The sequence below is a fragment of the Trichechus manatus genome, unplaced genomic scaffold (genome assembly GCF_000243295.1).
Source record: "Trichechus manatus latirostris isolate Lorelei unplaced genomic scaffold, TriManLat1.0 scaffold00075, whole genome shotgun sequence".
Classification (NCBI taxonomy): Eukaryota; Metazoa; Chordata; class Mammalia; order Sirenia; family Trichechidae; genus Trichechus; species Trichechus manatus.
The window spans coordinates 11,579,506-11,598,361 of record NW_004444011.1 but is presented as its reverse complement, the minus strand read 5'-3'; the positions used below and the strand labels follow the sequence as shown (position 1 = coordinate 11,598,361).

Below are 18,856 nucleotides of genomic sequence, written 5' to 3'. Positions count from 1 at the left end.
GATCCTCCATCCAAGTATTTTGGTTACCATATTTGCATCTCCAGTCCTGACTTGTTTTGAACACTGAAACAAAGCAAGGTTATTTAATGAGGTATAGTTTAAGAAAGTCAATAGTGGATGGGAACTTTGGCTGTGTTTGAAGGATTCCATGAAATTTGTAGTGTTCTGTTAATGCTTCTCACACCTTCATTTGGTTCTTTAGGCAACACCATTAGCTTGTTAGCAATAATGATACTGGTTGGGGATAGCCTGCACAATTTTGCAGATGGCCTAGTAATAGGAGCAGCCTTCTCATCTTCATCTGAGTCGGGAGTAACCACGACAATCGCTATCTTGTGTCATGAAATTCCACATGAAATAGGTAAGTCTGACAGTGGAATTGGTTTCCGCTTGTTGAGAAAGTCATGATATCTTTCTAGCTACGGTTAATAGGCTTATTTCTCAAACATATGATTGAAAGATGAATACTTGTTGTTCATGATTTATTTAAACCATAAGAGGAAGAGGAGTAGGGGAAAAAAAATTCCTGTACCTCAGGGTGAAATTCAATGAGACAATATTTCCCAGGGCCAGAAGTGAGGTTTTTTGGGGGTTTTGGAGCATTCTATATGGAGAAAGCCATTCAGAGAAACCTCATTTTAAAGAAGTTTGGCAAGGCCTTTAAAATCTGCGTATTAAAAGTGGGACACACATTAAGAGGGGAGCTTTACCCATTATGTTAGCAAACAGACCAAAGAGATACAATAACATTTAAATTAAAACCAAACCATGGTTTCATCAACCTGATTTACACAAAGTGTTTAAAGCCATGCATAAATTGAAATGACAGGTGTATTGTAGCAGATGCACATATGACTCTTCTTCTGGATAATCTTAATAGCCCTGTAATTCAAACCCTATCTCCCAGGAATCAAGAAGGGCTAGAATAGACATTTCTGAAATAGACCCAGAACAAGTACAGGCTGGCCCAGGCACACATAAGCCGTAGGGAGTGGGATTTTAGAGTCACTCTTTCTGCTTCTACTTTCAAGAGTACAGTGCCCCTAGGCCACCCCTGCACACCCCCCACCCCTCAGTACCCATTGTCCAATATACATTTCTCTGCCTCGTCATTGACCCATCCTTTGTGGAGCAGTTTATCTGAGATCCTTCTTGAGCCCATTAAAATGTACCTGGTGTGGCTGCCATATTCGTATGCTCCAGCTTTTAGCTACCGTAATAATCAACTGATTGTCAGTTGAATGCCACAGTGTAGTGTGAAAGTCTGTGGCAGGCCAGCGAAGAAGATGTTTAAGGCCTGTTCATAGGACTGATTATGCTGTGGAACTGGGAAGTGGAGTCCCCGGCTGTCTCCATTGGTTTTCAGCCTCTTCTCAGGCCTCAAAACTTTAAGAAAAAGAGGCTCCATAATTTATTAATAGGTTATTCTTCTTTTGGAGGAAAGATGTGAAAAGAATAATAATTTTCCTATACTCATCAAGGCAGTAAAATCATTTTCTAAAGGGAATATTTTTTTTTCCTAACCAACTTCTACAATGATTTTAAAATCTTCTATTGTGTGTATGTGTGTTTTCTCACCATAGTAGTACCTGCATCAGTAAATAACAAAGCCCATATAATGTTTACTGCCTTATGATTTCGCAGGCAAATTTCCAGACATTTCCAGAAAATGTCACAGACATCAGGAATTAGAGTGTGCCACAGATCTCCCTGTGTATGCTAACTTCAGGAGCAGCATAAGAAACCAAAAACCAGTTGCCATCTAGTCAGTTCCTTCCTACTCATGGCGACCCTATGTGTGTCAGAGTTGAACTGTGCTCCACAAGGTCTTCAATGGCTGATTTTTCAGAAGTAGATCACCAGGTCTTTCTTCCAAAGTACTTCTGGGCAGATTCGAACCTCCAACCTTTTGGTTAGCAGTGTTAACCATTTGCCCCACCCAGGGTCAATAAGAAACAGAACACTTGAAATGTAACTTCCTAATAGTATAATGAGTTGGCTCTGAACCCTCAAGAAATATAGGAAAGCAGTTTATTAACCAGTCATTCAACTTTACTTATAAAATCAGTTCCAGTCGCTGAAATTTGAGCTAATCTAATAGCACATTACTTTACCACTGGCATCACCAGTTAAATGTTAATTATATTGTCTTTTTCCCTTAAACTTCAGGTGACTTTGCTGTGCTCTTGAGCTCTGGACTTTCTGTTAAGATTGCCATTCTCATGAATTTTTTAAGTGCTCTAACTGCCTTCCTAGGACTCTACATTGGTCTCTCAGTATCAGCTGATCCATGTGTTCAAAACTGGATCTTAACGGTTACTGCTGGGATGTTCTTATATTTATCCTTGGTGGAGATGGTAAGATTTATGGCTTTTTAATTTTGTTTTTCTAAACATTGAAAATGTAAACCAGAGAAAAAGGAATAAAACAGAAGGATAGATAGGGGAAAAGATAAGAAGAATATAGGTCATAATATAAAAAGACTAAGGAAATATTGTATGAAATCTAAGACGGAAAGTTGTAGGTAGAGAGAACATAATTTTAGATACAGAAAATATTAACTTTCAGTGAATTTAAGTGGAATGAATGAGACCTTTAGAATTGTCAAAAAGTGATCAATAGCTCATTGTGTTCAGGCTTTCACCTATATATGATAACTACACTTCCAGCTTAAAAAAAAAAAAAAGAAATGTCCTGTTAAATAGCTAGCTGTATGTTTATACAATGCAAAACAGTTTGACTGAACTTGTCATTGAATTCAATCGTTGTTTGACTTACTCAACCAACTGTATTCTAAAGAGTAATAATTTCATCTTTAAATTTTATTGCCAAAGGGCTATCATGCTATGTGAAATGAGAGAGAAGATTATTATAGTATTGGGTCTCCAAAATCGCAATGTATATCTCTTAAAGAGATCCCTGCTGACACTAATAGTAACTCAGTCATCACTTTTCAGTCTCTGTAATCTCATGAAGGAGTTGAATCTGGAAGATTCCAGACTTTTTGGCCTCTTAAAGTTCTGATCTCTGCAAGATAAACCAGTGTTTTTTAAGGTCACCCTCTTTTGGACTTGTTTATAATTTAAATGTCGTGAGGTGAATGCCATGATGATTCTTGTTGAACTAACAAAAGAAATACTTAGCATGGAAAATTTATAGAAAACCAATCTGAATGGAAGTCAAACGTGTTATTAAATGTATCATGAGGCTGATGAAATAAAACAATCAAACTTGAAAGTAATATGTAGAATAGGCCCATTGGGATTGACTAATGATGTGGCAGAATCCAGCTCTTGTCCTGGAAGTAAATAAAAAGGAATGTTTCCTAAGAAAAAAATCTGAGAGGCAGGCATCAGTGCTTAGACAAACCGAATAACAGTGCATTCATGAAGCAGACTTCACTGAGGGGACTCTCAAAGGAAACACCAGCACCTTTCTAAATCCGACTATCAACTCTTCTGACTTCCTGGTTGTTTTTCTAAATTCTCATGAGATTAAAGTAGATGACATAAATACCAGTGTACTTCCATGTTTACAAATGTTCTTACACACTATTTATGATATGCAGAAAAATTCCTAATCTTGATAGTAAAGATAGCTAAAAGGGGGGCAAATACTATGTCTCCTTTCCTGAACCCCATTGCCCAACCCACGGTCAGCGTTACAGAATCCTGCGATCCTTCCAGTTTGAGAAATCTGGATTTCTAGCTTTCCCTGACTTCAAAAGCACACAGTCACCAATCACTTAAGCATATGAGCTCCCCTGTGTTTGAAATACGTATGTATCAGTCTTTGAATTCACTCTTGAGCCTCCTGATTTTTGGCTATTTCTAATTTCTTTCTTCCTTATGGGTCAGTTGGGTGCAGTTTCTGTATTCTTTTGAAGTGTATTCTGTTTTTGCCATAGTCTGGCTCTGTCTTCAAGTATGGTGGGTGTGTATGTATGTAGTCAATCATTTTTGTTTGTTTCAGGGTCTACTTTCCCAAAAGTAATCTGGGATGATTATCAAGAACCATTTGTCATATAGAACCCTAAGCTAATACTTCATTTTCCCCTCAGTGTTTCTCCTCCTGGTCTTGTATGAAAGCAATGTGACTGATATCATATGAGATTCCAACCAGCATAAATCTTGACCTTATTGCAAATTATTATTTGCCAAGGAAAAACCAGCATCCTGGCAAAAAGACAGGGAAGAAAATACTCTTGAATTTCCTGGGGCTACTTCCTATAATCCAGGTCGCCTGCTCTCACGGCCTTCTGAGTAACTTCTTCTAAACAAACACGGCTCTTTCACATAGCAACAAGTTTAACTGTTGCTGTCCCCTGAGACTGTGCCAAAGAAAACAGTCTTCTGTCATTTAAAGGGAAGAAAACAAGGTTTCATGACTCTGTGAAACAGCAAAGAAAATAAATGACAGCAACTAAAGGGTAAAGGGGAAGACTTTAATCTGCTGGTTACATACTAAATCCTAGAAATTTACCAGGCACCTTCTGAGCTGGGTTAATGTGAAAAGACTAGTAGATGTTTGCTTTGTTTCAAAGAAATTGGGTGTGTTATTTCAAACTCCTAAAAGAAAAAGAACTTGGGGCAAAAAATGGAACTATTAGCATTTAGGCCACAAGGGAAAGTCTTCTCTAGGGAACCTGCCAGCATAAATTCTCCAAAGTGGTATTGCCTTATCCAAGCACACAAACTTGCAGATGCATTGAATCATTTTCTAAAGGAAGAATGAATGCAGCTCTGGGTGGCCAGAGGAAATGAATTCTCTGTTGTAAAGATCAGTGTCCTAGACTGGGTTTCCCCCAAAGCAGCGGCTGAGACAAAGGCTTGTGTGAAGGGCATTTGTTTAGGAGAAGAGTCAGTATAACAATGCATTTTTAGTAAGTTGACCATCACCACAGGGGCTTCACCACAGGGCATTCTGAGGAGGCTTATGAAATATATCTTGGAATTGTTCACCTGGGGAATGAAAGAGGATTTTATCCATGGGTGTTCTCCCCATTGTTCAAAGCTGGTCCCACAGCATTCTCTCTCCACATTTCCACATTATGCATGCTTGAGTGCCAGATGAGTTCCCATGGGGCACCCATGCCAGTATTACAGGGAGAAAAATGCAGTGTGGGACTGAAGCAAGGATCTTCAAAAACTAGTAAAAGCCTTCTTGCAACTGGTCTCTGCAGCAATGTCTGGGGTAAGCAATGAGGCTGAGAGATTATGTAATAGCACAGCACAAGTTCCAGTTGCTGTAATGTAGACTCTGACTTATGGAGACCCTATGTGTGTCAGAGTAGAACTGTGCTCCACAGGTTTTCAATGGCTGACTTTTCAGAAGCAGACCACCAGGACTTTCTTCCAAGGCATCTCTGGGTAGACTCGAACCTCTAACCTTTAGTTAGCAGCTGAGCGGATTAACCATTTGCACCACCTAGGGAGTCGAAACAGCACACAAGTGATGCCAATTGATAGTTGATCCTTTCCACTCCAAATACATTTAAGTCTCATCTATTCCAAAGTTCCTTCATGGTGGTAGCCAGCCAAAAATTCTACAAGAAGGGCTTAATGCAAAAGAGTTAGTGGAACAAGCTTCAAACACTGCTAGTCTTGAGCGCATATTTATCATTTCTGTCTTCCAGCACCCAATCTTCTCACCCTCAGGCAACACTGTGGTTTACCTAAGATTTCATTTCTGGTGGGGCAACCCAGATCTTCACTGATGGTTCTGAGTATTAGTTGCTTTGTCCTTGTCAGGTCATGTTTCCTGTAGTTGCCTATTTACCGTTGTCACCAGTCATGGAAGCACCAACAGATGCCCCAGGAAATCCCCTGCATTCTGGATGTGACCCTTTTCTTCCCTCCTTGTGCAGCAGCAAACCTGACTCCTCACGTAATCAGTGACAATTACTCCTACCAGTATAGTTAATTTTCTTTATTACTTGATCCACAAAACATGAGGAGCCCAAAATGACCAGGTGGTAGTCATCGCTTCAAGTTCAGTGGAAATTTTTGTATTCCCTGGTAAAAGCATTCTCCCCCAAGGACACGGATCTCTAGTTTGCAGGAATAGGAAGGACAAGTTCCAGAAATAAAAAAGTGGCATTGATGCTATATCATTGCTTTTTTAATTTTCTGTACTTTTTTCTGTTCTTTATTTCCTTCCTTCTGCTTACTTTGCATTTAATTTTCTGTTTATTTTCTTGCTCTATAAGGTGGAATGGAGCCTGGTGGCACAGTGGTTAAGAGCTATGGCTGCTAACCGAAAGGTCGGCAGTTTGAATCCACCACCTGCTCCTGGGAAACCTTATTGGGCAGTTCTACTCTGTCCTGTAGGGTCGCTATGAGTTGAAATTGACTTGATGCCAATGGGTTTTTTTCTTTTTTTTTATAAGTTGAAATGTTATATCAGGTCTTAGAACTGGTTTGTCCAGTTAGACCCCCTGCTGAGAATTTGCATTTCCACCCAGATACACTGAATCAGAATCTACATTTTAACAAGATCCTGAGGTGGAATCACCTGAGGATCTTGTTAAAGTGTAGATTCTGATTCAGTGTACCTGGGATGGAAATGCAAATTCTCAGCAGGGGGTTGAACTGGAATGAACTGGTTCGAAGCCCTGGTTATATCATTGATTTTAAACCCTTTTTATTTTCTAATAAAATATGAATCCAGTTATTGACTCGATTCTAACTCATGTCAGAGTAGAACTGTCCTCCATAAATGGTTCTCAATGGTTGTAATTTTTTTATAAGGCACATTTCATAAGCCTCCTCAGAACATCCCATGTGATGAAGCCCTGGTGGTGATTGTCATCTCTGGGAGTAGATCACCAGGCCTTTCTTCTGAGATGCCTCTGGGTGGATTTGAACTGCCAACCTTTCAGTCAGTAGCTAAGCGCTTAACCATTTGCACCATCCAGGGACTCCTGTTTCTTTCCTAATACGTTGCTGTTGAGTCCATTCTGACTCATAGTGACTCTATAGGGCAGAGTAGAACTGCCCCATAGAGTTTCCAAGGCTATAAATCTTTATGGAAGCAGACTGTCACATCTTAACCACTTAATCACTGTGCCACCAGGGCTCCTTTATTTAATAGAAGTGTCTAAATCTATAAATTTCCCTCTAAGCACTGCTTTAGCTGAATCTCATATATTTTAATATATTGTGTTCTAAATATAAATCATTTTGAAATGTTTTTAATTCCCTGTGTAATTTTTCCCTTTGATACATGAGCTATATAGAAGTGTGTTGCTTAATTTCTAAATATTTTAAGTTTTTCTAGGTATCTTTTAGTTATTTATTTTGATTTAATTTCTTTTTGATCAAAGAATATACTGTGTATTATTTTAGTCTTTTGAAATGTTTTGAGACTTGTTTTATGGCCCAGCATATGATCTAGCTTGGTGATGGCCCATGTGCATTTGAAAAATGCATGAATACAGCAGCTGTTGGGTGTGAGGTTCTATAAATGTCAGTTAACTCAGGTTGGTTGATACTGTCATTTATATCTTCAAATTCCTTACAGATTTTTTTTTTTTTTTTGGTCTACATATTCTGTTAATTATTTAGGGCATGGTGTTAAAATATCAGTCTATACTTGTGGATTTGCCTATTTCTTCCTTTAGTTCTGTCAAGTTTTCTTCATATGTTTGAAATTCTGTTATTAGATGCATACACATTTAGGATTGCTATATCTTCCTGATGAATTGGTACTTCTATCATGCTGAAGGATCCCTCTTTACCTTTGATTAAACTCCTCGAAGTCTCCTTTGCCTGACGTTAATACAGTCACATCTACTCTATTGCTCACAGTTTTTCATGTAACATCTTTTTCTATCCTTCTACTTTTCACCTACGTGTGGAAAGTAAGTGGTGGAGCCTAGATAGAATATTCAAAGTGGCACAGGAGAAGTGTCTGAGACAATCAGCAACCTCTTTGATTAATGGGTTAGTATTCATTTACCTTGCTTACCCACTTTCTCTCTAAATCTTATTTATAACAAGATCTATTGGTTTTCTGTCTTCTTTATAGTCTCATCTTGGCTACAAAGATTTGATGAAATGTGTTCCCTATAGATATTTTGCTCCCGTACCAAAAGATGTCCACATCCGAGTCAGGGGAATTGTGGATATGTTGCCTTACATTTCAGAAGGGACTTTGCAGATATGATTAAGGTTAAAGGACCTTGAGGTGGGGAGATAAACTTGGATAATCTGAGTGGGCCCAATTTAACCACATGGGACCTTAAAAGTGGAGACTCTTTCCCAGCTATGGTCAGAGAAAGAGATGGTGATGACAGAAAAAGGATCAGAGATTCTAGGTTGCTGACATTGAAGAAAGGGGCCCTCGTGGCACAGTGGTCAAGCACTTGGCTGCTAACCGAAAGGTCAGTGGTTCTGACCCATCAGCTGCTCCATGGGAGAAAGATGTGGCAGTGTGTTTCCATAAAGATTTATAACCTTGGAAACCCTATGGAGCAGTTCTAGTCTGTCCTAGAGGGTTGCTACGAGTTTGACTCGACTCGACGGCAACGAGTTTGGTTTGGACATTGAAGATGGAGGAATGGGTCCATGAGCCAAGGAATACAGGCCGCTTCTAGAAAGTGGAAAAGGCCAGGAAACAGATTCTCCCCTAGAAGCTCCAGAAAGAAAGCAGCCTTAACAACACCTTGATTTTAGTCCGGAGAGACGTGTATCAAACTTTTGACCTATAGAAATGTAAGATAATAAATTTGTGTGGTTTTAAGCCACCAAGTCTGTGGTAATTTGCTAACAGCAGCGATAGAAAACTAGTACATTCCCTTTGTAACTAACCTTGGTTTAGATGTGGTTGGGAACAGAGGCAGTTACATAGGAGCACCTCATTTTGTTTGAGAACCTGAAGTTTCTTCTAAGAAAATTATCAGAACTGGAAGTCTTTAGGGATTTCTCATATTCACCTTCTCTAACATTTATAAAATTTCTCAAATAGAAGGAAAAGATAAACCCTGAAAAAAAATTTTTTTCCAAGCAGTTTAGATAAAAGAGACTTTATTTCTAACTAACATAATAAACCAAAAAACAAACCCACGTCTGTTGAGTCAATTCCAATTTATAGCAACCCTACAGGACAGAGTAGAACTGCCCCATAGGGTTTCCAAGGCTGTAAATCTTTATGGAAACAGACTGCCACATCTTTCTCCTGCGGAGCAGCCAGTGAGTTCAAACCACCGACCTTTCAGTTGACATCCCAGTGCTTTAACCACTGCACCGCCAGGGCTCCTTAATATGACATACTATTTAAAAATTAATTAATTAATTAAACATAAATAGGTTGTGTCAAGGAAAGATTATTTTGGATCTGAAACAAGATTTCAAACCTTTAGGCATTTTTCCTAAGGTTTTAGATCTTGTGAAACTATTTCCATAGCAACAAACTCATGGAAGCCTCAAGGGGCTACAATACAGATATAACTGATGATGTCCCCAGAATGGGGGAACTGGACAATTGCCCAGGACATTAATAGAACCCAAGTTTCTGGTGAATGAGTTGTAAATTAGGGAGGTAGACAGTGGAGAAGGAAGTGTCTCACCAATGCATGCCCAAACAGAACAAAACGCAGGTGTCCCTTCCATGGATGTCCAAGGCAAATTAGTTGAGAATATACCTTGTTTCCAACCCCTCCCCCCACAATGTCCCTTACCACATAGTCCCCCCAGATCTCCGTCTACGTACACTTTTTTGGATGCTCTTTTAAAACTTCTTTTCCTCTTTAAGATTATTAGTGATGTGCCATTAGCTCTGATCTCACTTGTACAGCAAGAAAGAAGCAGTCACTTAGAGCAATTTGCATATCCACCCTCTTCTGGCAAATGTCCACGGCTAGATTTTTGCCCGGAACATTTCCCAATTTCCAGATAAATTTCCTTATGTGAAAGGCAGGGGAAAGAGTATTTGAACTTAAGATCCACTGCCTTTAAAACATTTCCAAATGCAAAAAATAAGATTTGAGTATTAGTATTAAATATGTACAAAAGTTGGGTAATGAAAGAAAGAAGGCAGAAGAATTGATATGTTATGGTGTTGGCAAAGATATTTAATATACCATGGACTACCAGAAGAACGAACAAATCAGTCTTAGAAGAAATACAACCAGAATGCTCCTTAGAAGCAAGGATAAACAGACTTCAGCTCACTTACTTTGGACATGTCATCAGGAAAGACCAATCACTAGAAAAGGATTAGTTTCTTAGTGATGCTTTAACAAAACTACCACAAGTGGGTGGCTTTAACAAACAGAAATTTATTTTCTCACAGTATAGGAGGCTGGAAGTCTGAATTCAGGGCACCAGCTCTAGGAGAAAGTCTCTCTCTGTCCGCCCTGGGTGGGGGCAGGGGGGAATCCTTGTCCCTTTCAGTTTCTCTTCCTCTGTTCCTTGGTAATCTCCAAGTGGCATCAGTCTTTCCCCATTTGTGCTTACTTCTATGCCTAATCTGCTCCTTTTACATCTCAAAAGTGATTAGCTGAAGACACACCCTACACTGATGTGACCTCATTAACATGATAAGGAAAAACCTATTCCCGATCGGATTATATCATATGGCTGTATGGGGTTAGGATGTACAACACATTTTTGGGGGACACAATTCAACCAATTATGTTTGATACAGTGGCGGGCCAATGAAAATGAGGGAACCCCTCAATGAGATAGATTGACACAGCTGACTGAATCTACTCAACAATGGACTCAAACATATCAACAGTCAGAAAGATGGCACAGGACCAGGTAATGTTTTTGTTCTGTTATACAAAAGGTTTCTATGAGTTGAAGCTGACCTGACAGCAACTAACAACAAGAACATTAGTATTAAACCAAGTCAATAAATAGCATTATCAATAGCCTTGATTAAAAGCATCCTTTGGCTTCCCTATAATTATTTTAGCTCAGTAAATGTAACAGCTTCAAGGTGTGGAATTCAGTGTAAAGAATATAACAAATTAGCTCATAAAAGAGCCACCTTTGTAGCCAGGCTTCTCCTTTTTTAATCATATGATTACAAAATTACATTAAAATAGAATCTTATACTTTTTCAACATTGATCCCCTTCCCATCTCCCAACAATTCTTTCTTTATATTTCAATTTATCGAGTTTGAGTCTTCCTTTCTAAAGAAATCTAGATAAGTTCAATACTATTCAGTTGACACTCTGCACTTACCAACGTGGCTCTTGTAAATGGGTCCTTTTTCCATCCAAAAAACAGCAAATTATCCCTTCTTCAAAATTTGACAATATTTAAGTGTAATGCCCTTCAAGTAATGTCCATCCACAGGAAGGGAATATTTTCTTTGAAAAAGACACAGAAAGTAACCTTGATGTATGTGTTTGTTTTCAACACATGTTGTATTTGAAAACAATGAGTGCAACCAGAATCAATTTTAAATAATGTTCCTTTGCTGAAAAGAAAAATATAAGCATTTGAAAACCATTTCAGGCAGCAAAAATTAATGTAATCTAATATTCACAATTATTTCTTCACAGAAGCAAGAGGTGTGAATCATTCTTAAAAGAGTTTGAAAGATTTCTATTCTTTTTCTCTAAAAATCAGTCAAAGCTTACACTTAGGAATTTTCTACTGTGAGCATGATTAAGATCCCGCTTTGATGAATGACGAACTCTCTCTGTAATTTAAGAAAAGGAAAAAAAAAAAAAACCAGAAATGTTTGGTTTATTTTTGCTCATGTCTCCCTGCTAGTTCCTCTCCCAAGCTTTATCTTCTCCATACAAATATATCTTTCAAAGTAATCCATTTCTTAAAATACAAAAGCTGGCTGACAGCTTTCTTTGCTGAGCTATAAAAACTATATTTTTTGTCTAACTCAATTCTTTCCCTTAAGGAAAAAATGGACAAGTGAATTGTTAAATGAAACTTAAAAGCAGGTAACATTTTTGTCTCTCCCAGTTTTGCGTAACAATGACCATCATAGTGACATTAGTGCTACAGATTATGAGTCATAGTTTATGAAAGAGAGACTTTCATTTACCGTCTGCGGCAAACTGCTTCATAAATTGCCTTGGGAAAATACCACTGGGAACTTATAGGCCTGTAATATCCTGTATTTGAATATTCAGGAAATAACATTTCAAATGCTGAATTTTTAAAAATAGCTTTAAGAGAAGCCTCTAGTTTGGCAATCACAAATACACCAGGAGCTGTGGCCCTTGCTTTCTTGCTTGAAAAGGAAAATTTAAAGTACAGCATTAAGTTGTTTTATGAACATAGGTAATAATTGAAAACAACCTAAACTCAAAATACTACTTGTGTTGGGGCTAGAAGTGGTTGGGAATTATTGCATAAGAGGTACATATTTTCTGTTTGGGGTGATACAAAATTTTTGGAAATACTGACCAAGGCCAGAGAAACCTCAAGATTCTGGCACCCAGATACCCTTTTAGCTCAGTAATGAAGTCACTCCTGAGGTTCACCCTTCAGCCAAAGATCAAACAGGCCCGTAAAACAGAACGAGATTAAAGGGGCACACCAGCCCGGGAGCAAGGACTAGACGGCAGGAGGAGACAGGAAAGCTGGTGATGGCGAACCCAGGGTCAAGAAGGGAGAGTGTTGATATGCCGTGGGTTGGTAACCAATGTCACAAAACAATATGTGTACTAATTGTTTAATAAGAAGCTAGTTTGTTCTGTAAACCTTCATCTAAAATACAATAAAAAAAAAAACTTTTGGAAATAGGTGATGGTGATGATTGTACAATATGGTGAATGTAATTAGTGTCACTGAATTGTGCACTTTAAAGTGGTTAAACGGCAATTTTTTTCTATATATGTATCACCACAATAAAATTAAAAACGGACCAAAACCAAACCAACCAGAACCTGTGTTAATGGGAAAAAAATCTCCCTATTTCAGAGTATTGTTGAGTCTGCCTAGTAAGCTATGTTGAGGATCCTACTAACAATCAAATATGATTCTAAAATAGAACATACTCTAACATCTCCCTTTTCACTGACATCAAAAAGGATAGCCAAGAAAATGAATTCAATAAAACAAAGTGAAAAGCGTAAGTAATAAACACAGGATAGATAATGTTGTAGCCTGTGCCTAGACTTGTTGATTTAAACTCTTGGGAGATTGTTAAAAGCAAGAAGAATTGGTATGATATTTTTGAGCAAACATTTGAGAGCAAATTTTCATTCCCCAGAAAACTGTAGAAAGAGAAATTCAGCAGGCCCTTCTGGGATTTTTTAGTGGATATTACTTCATCTCTATGGAAAGGCAGCTGTTCCAGTCACAGGTATAGTCAGGTTCCTTAAAGGAAAGGAGACTTTACATCTCCCTCAGCAGCGTTTACAGCAAATAATCACAAATTCTGAGAAGTAGTCAACACTGCAAAGACTATAAAAAAGAAAAAGTTTCTACCTCCAGAAATGGGTTATTCTATGGTTATTAATGGAGCCCTGGTGGTGCAAATGGTTTGCAATAGGCTGCTAATGGAAAGATTGGTGGTTCAAACCCACCCAGAGGCTCCATGGGAGAAAGACCTTGTGATCTGCTTCTGTGAAGATTACAGCCAAGAAAACCCTTTGGAGCAGTTCTACTTTGTAACACATGGGATAGCCATAAGCTGGAATCGACTCCATGGCAGCTAACGACAACAATGAAGCCTGAGGATGTAAGGGCCGACTTTATGCTCGGGATCTAAACATAACCCAGAACCTCAAGTTTCTTGACCACGAACCTACCAGGCCTTAAATGACATCTCTTATTATCACAAAGTTTCTTAGATTTAACCTATATGCTTTACGTAATATAACAATACGCTAAAGAGCTAAAGAGTTAACCCAAGCAAAGCTTGTGAAACCTTGGATTATGTTTTTAACATTTTAGGAGTAAAAGAGAAGTAGGTACTACTTAACAGATTAGTTTTTAACAGAAGGACAAGTTCTATATGAAATATTTTTTAATCTAGTGCCATTAAAAACAAAACCAAACCTATTGCCGTCAAATTGATTCTGACTCACGGCAACCCTGTGTGTTACAGAGTAGAACTGCTCCAGAGGGTTTTCTTGGCTATAATCTTTAAAGAAACAGATTACCAGGCCTTTCTTCCGTGGTGTCACTGGATGGGTTCAAACTGCCAACATTTAGGTTAGTAGTCGAATGAAAACCGTCTGCACCACCCAGGGACCTATATAGTGCCATAGCGAATAAAAATGTGTAAACTAAGTAAAGACACCTTGACAAGTCAAAAGGATTCCACCAACAATCACATAAACCCTTTTGTTCTTTAAGCTCACTAGAAATAGAAATCAGTGGGGATTTAGCTTCCTCAAGGAGCCCTGGTGGCACAGTGATTAAAGTGCTCAGCTGCCAACTGAAATGCAGGTGGTTTGAACCCACCAGCCACTCCTCAGGAGAAAGATGTGGCAGTCTGCTTCCGTAAAGATTACAGCTTTGGAAACCTATGGGGCTGTTCTATTCTGTCCTACAGGGTCACTATGAGTTGGAATTGATCTGACTGCAATGGGCTTAGCTCCCTCAGTACATGTTTTCTCTTCTTCCTCAATTTTAAATGGCATGAATAGAGAAATACGCATTGATGAGAATGAGCAAATCAAAGAAATCTCTATTGTCTCTCAAAGTGAGAAGTGATGATGTCTCTTTAAATTCTTAACTTGGGCTGTAGGACAGATGGAAGTAGATAGAGAAGGCTTTGCTTGGCACCATCCATGTGCGATTTTTCATTCACTAGAGAAACTTCTCTCGTATTTTTGTAAAGTTTGTGACGGTGAATACCAAATGCAGGCTGGTTTACTCATTACAGCTAGCATAGGTTTTTTACAAATTCAATTCAGCTAGTTTACTGAGTGCCTAAGATGGTCACTGCTATGAAGATACAGCATATGTATAGCTAGATAGTTCTCAACTATCTAGAAGAAAAGCAGGAACATCAAATGATTATTCTCAGTGAGGAGCTTCATGCCCACATATTTGGGAGAAGGTTGCTAAGACAGCAAGGGTGATGTCTTTGTGGTGGAGCACTAAAACAACCAGTCAACTTCCAAACCAGTGCACGGGTAGGAAAAAAGACAAACAAAAGCTGCTCAGTCTTCCCAATTTTACCAGCATATTGTGATCTCATGAATGACTTTTTCAGCAAATTGTCTTGGAGACCATGCATGGAGAAAGGGTTGTACAGACTGAGTGTTCAGGTTTTATAAACAGTAAATAAACTTTCAGGTGTCATTAAGAGCAATTTAATCTATCTATTTAATGGAAGGATTGCTACATATCTCTTTTAAATCATTTATTTAGATAATATGTTATGAATGAATAATCATTAAGTGACCCTTCAAAAAGTCAAGATAAAAATTAGTTGAATGCTATGTTAACATTGCTCTAAATAATATGGATGAGGGAATATTCAAAAGATTAACTTTTTCATTTTTTCCCCATGTGTGACAATAAGGAGATATTTCAGTGGCTCTTCATAGCAATGATCAACATTTGAAAAAAGTCGTATATATTGGTGGTATAAGAGGTATAAGACTGTGGAAAACATTTGGACTGAATCTTCCTGTCCTGGGTATAAATAGAAGACTTCCAAATGGCACAGTCTGGTTTGGTCTTAAACACTAAACACTCCAGTCATTCCGAATGTGCCTTAGTTTTTCTTTTTTTATTTTTAGAGTAATAGGAATGTGTGGGTGGGACAGCAGAAATATAGAAGGACCTATAACCATAATGACTCTTTTCCAGGCAGCCCTGCAGCACCTACAAGGATAAGAGTGTTTCTTTAATTTACCCTAGGGGTCAGATTACTTTATTAAGTTTTTAAGTATATAGTTTACACATGCAAACAGGTGGTTTCAGATTTGCAAGCCAAAGGTGACTTGCACCAAGTTTCCACTTTGTTCTTAGAAGTGTACCCTCTGCAAGGACAAAATTAAGGCATTTGCAAGTGGGACAGAGTTAGAATGTGTACCCCTAGATAGATTAAGCGTAATTAGGAAGTCCTCCCAAATAAGTTCCTGAGTTTTCTTCCTCATCATATTTCATAGGAACAAGACTGGTTCTGCTTATCAAATCCAAATGCTTCAAATCCTACCTCAGTGTGCATGATGGGTTTGAAGTCTCTCTGAAAGATGATGGACATAAATCAGTTGTCAAGTGAGCTTTATGAAGGGAGAAGTAAATCCCTTCTCTTAAAAATTGATGATGGCAAAAACTAAGCATTCCCGAGAGAGAAAAAATATTTGAATTACAATTTGACCTTCATAAGGAACATCACCAAATGTCTTCGATAGATGAATATTGAATTTCTGTATCTGAATTACTTATTTTTAATAATGAAAGATCTTTGGTATCTTTAGACTATTTTAGAAGCATTGGAGGCTGAGCTTTCTTTTTTAGTATGTACATTTATGAGCATTAAAAAAAAAAAAGTTGCCATTGGGTTGACTCTGACTCATGGTGACCCCATGTGTGTCAGAGTAGAACTGTGCTCCATAGTGTTTTCAATGGCTGATTTTTCACAAAGAGATCACCAGGTGCTTCTGGGTGGACTTGAACCTTCGACCTTTTGGTTAGCCTCTGAATACGTTAGCTGCTTGCACTACCCAGGGACTCCTTATGAACAATACTAAAGGTAAATATTGAGATATTTACTAATAGATCTTTAATGACACTAATAAGAAACCAGGTTCAGATGGAAGTAAACGAAGAAGACTGCTTGGCACAAGAGTTTGAAGCTTAGATAGCTTAGATGTACATCAAGGAGGGACAAAATCTTTGTTCTAGAGCATGTGTTACAGATTACCCTTCTCTGTGAGAGGTCATCCTTAATGTATAACTATCACATAGTACAATGGTGATAGTGGTATCCTTCCACTTTCTTTCCTGATGTGTCCTCTTAACATTCTCTATCAGCATTCAGTTTAAACCTTCAGCTTGACTAGGAATGTCAATATGGGTAGTGATTCAAGTTTAAAACACTTATTTAAGATCACTTTCTAAAATGTTCAGAAATCCTAATTAGCAGTTGACCATGGTAACTACATCTCAATTAGACAATGGACCTTGCAGGGACTACAATCTGTAGACAAGTCACTGTCAGTATCCGGATGGACTCTGGTGCACCTTAGGGAATTTCTTACTTGTGCCTTGATTCGAAGTTGGAAAAAAAAAAAAAAAAAAAAAGAACAATGGTAAGCTTAAGGACTGCATTTTAGGTAAAGATTTTTTTTCTTCTTAAAATTACAACTCTTTGACTATTGTCATGGACTGAATTGTGTCCCCCAAAAATACCTGTCAACTTGGCTGGGTCACGATTCCCAGTATTGTATGATTGTGTACCATTTTGTAATCTTAGGTGATTTCCTTGTGTGTTGTAAACTCTATCATGATGCAGTAAGATGGATTAGCAGCAGTTATACTGATGAGGTCAACAAGATTAGATAGTGTCTTAAGCCAATCTCTTTTGAGATGTAAAAGAGAGAAGTGAGCAGAGACACATGGGGACCTCATACCACTGAGGAAGCAGTGTCAGCAGCAGAGCGCATCCGTTGGACCTGAGGTTCCTGCGCTGAGATGCTCCCAGACCAAGGGAAGACTGATGCATCATAAGGACCTTTCTCCAGAGCCGACAGAGAGAGAAAGCCTTCTCCTGGAGCTGATGCCCTGCTCGTAGCCTACTGGACTGTGAGAGAATAAATTTCTCTTTGTTAAAGCTATCCACTTCTGGTATTTCTGTTACAGCAGCACTAGATGACTAAGACAACTATCATGTCTTAGAAGTCACTGGCTTGAGTTGGGGAATTTGTTAAGAATGGAGGTAAGAACGGAAGTGATTTTCCTACTGCAAGGTTTCCAATTGTTTTGGCAGAAATCTTAAGAACATTCTCTTAGCACTCTCCCTGAGCAAGGTTCTTTGCTAATATTTCTTCTCTTTCTTTTCTTTTCCCTGTCTTTTTACTTCAATGTCAACATACTGTATCCATCATTTCACCCCCTCTAGTTTTAGGATATAAATCAAGATCAGTAAAATTGTTCAGTAACAGAATTTAACTGTCCTAGAGGAAAAAGAAGGAGCCCTGGTGGCACAGTGGTTAAGTGTTCGGCTGCCAACCCAAAGATCGGTTGTTCGAACCCAGCAGCCGCCCCACAGGAGAAAGATATGGTAGTCTGCTTCCATAAAGATTTACAGTCTTGGAAACTCTATGGGGCAGTTCCATTCTGTCCTATAGGGTTGCTATGAGTCAATTGATTCAATGGCATCGGATTTGGTTTTGGTTTTTGGTTTAGAGGGAAGAAGGGACTTCTCTTTCTTGAAATCCAGGGGCAACTGGGGGTGCTTAAGTTCTTGTTAGGAATTTCTAAACCATAAAAACAAAAATATCTCTAAAATATATACCCTGGAAAATTAATTCATATGGACCTTTATTTCAAAATTTACTGACTCTGAAGAGGTGAAAAACATGAGTAGATTCAGAGGAGGTGGAATGTTGTAATCAGATGTCGTTTGTGCTTTGGTGTTTTATATTATATTTGTATCTTTTGGAAAGACTTTCTGTGGTACTCTCTGGTATTTTGGTATGTATCCAAGAGATATTATGGTTCATATGTTCATCCGTAATCATGCTAAAAAGAGCCAAGTATTGTCTCAAAAACTAGCTTAGCTGGGTTTTCTTACCAAACCAATTTATATGTGGACATGGAAAGTTCAGATGCACCACCCAAACTGAGATTAAAGCTTCCATATCAGAATGAGCATCTCCTTAATTAAACTTTTTTTGAAGTTTTGATTATCATTGACCATTTTTATAGGCTTTTTGTGTTAGTCTCTTTTTTTTTTTTTTTTTTTTT

The 18,856-nt window shown here is 38.3% G+C and overlaps 1 protein-coding gene across 4 annotated transcripts in view; it reads left to right on the top strand.

Moving 5' to 3' along the window:
• Positions 1 to 18,856, top strand: part of SLC39A12 (solute carrier family 39 member 12) — a 90,055-nt gene that overhangs the window by 59,595 nt on the left and 11,604 nt on the right. For all 4 annotated transcript variants that reach the window (XM_004380556.1, XM_004380555.2, XM_012556717.2 and 1 more), the window contains 2 exons: positions 203 to 361; positions 2,170 to 2,357. In XM_004380556.1, coding sequence (XP_004380613.1) covers positions 203 to 361; positions 2,170 to 2,357 — 347 coding nt within the window. The remainder of the gene's footprint in view (positions 1 to 202; positions 362 to 2,169; positions 2,358 to 18,856) is intronic.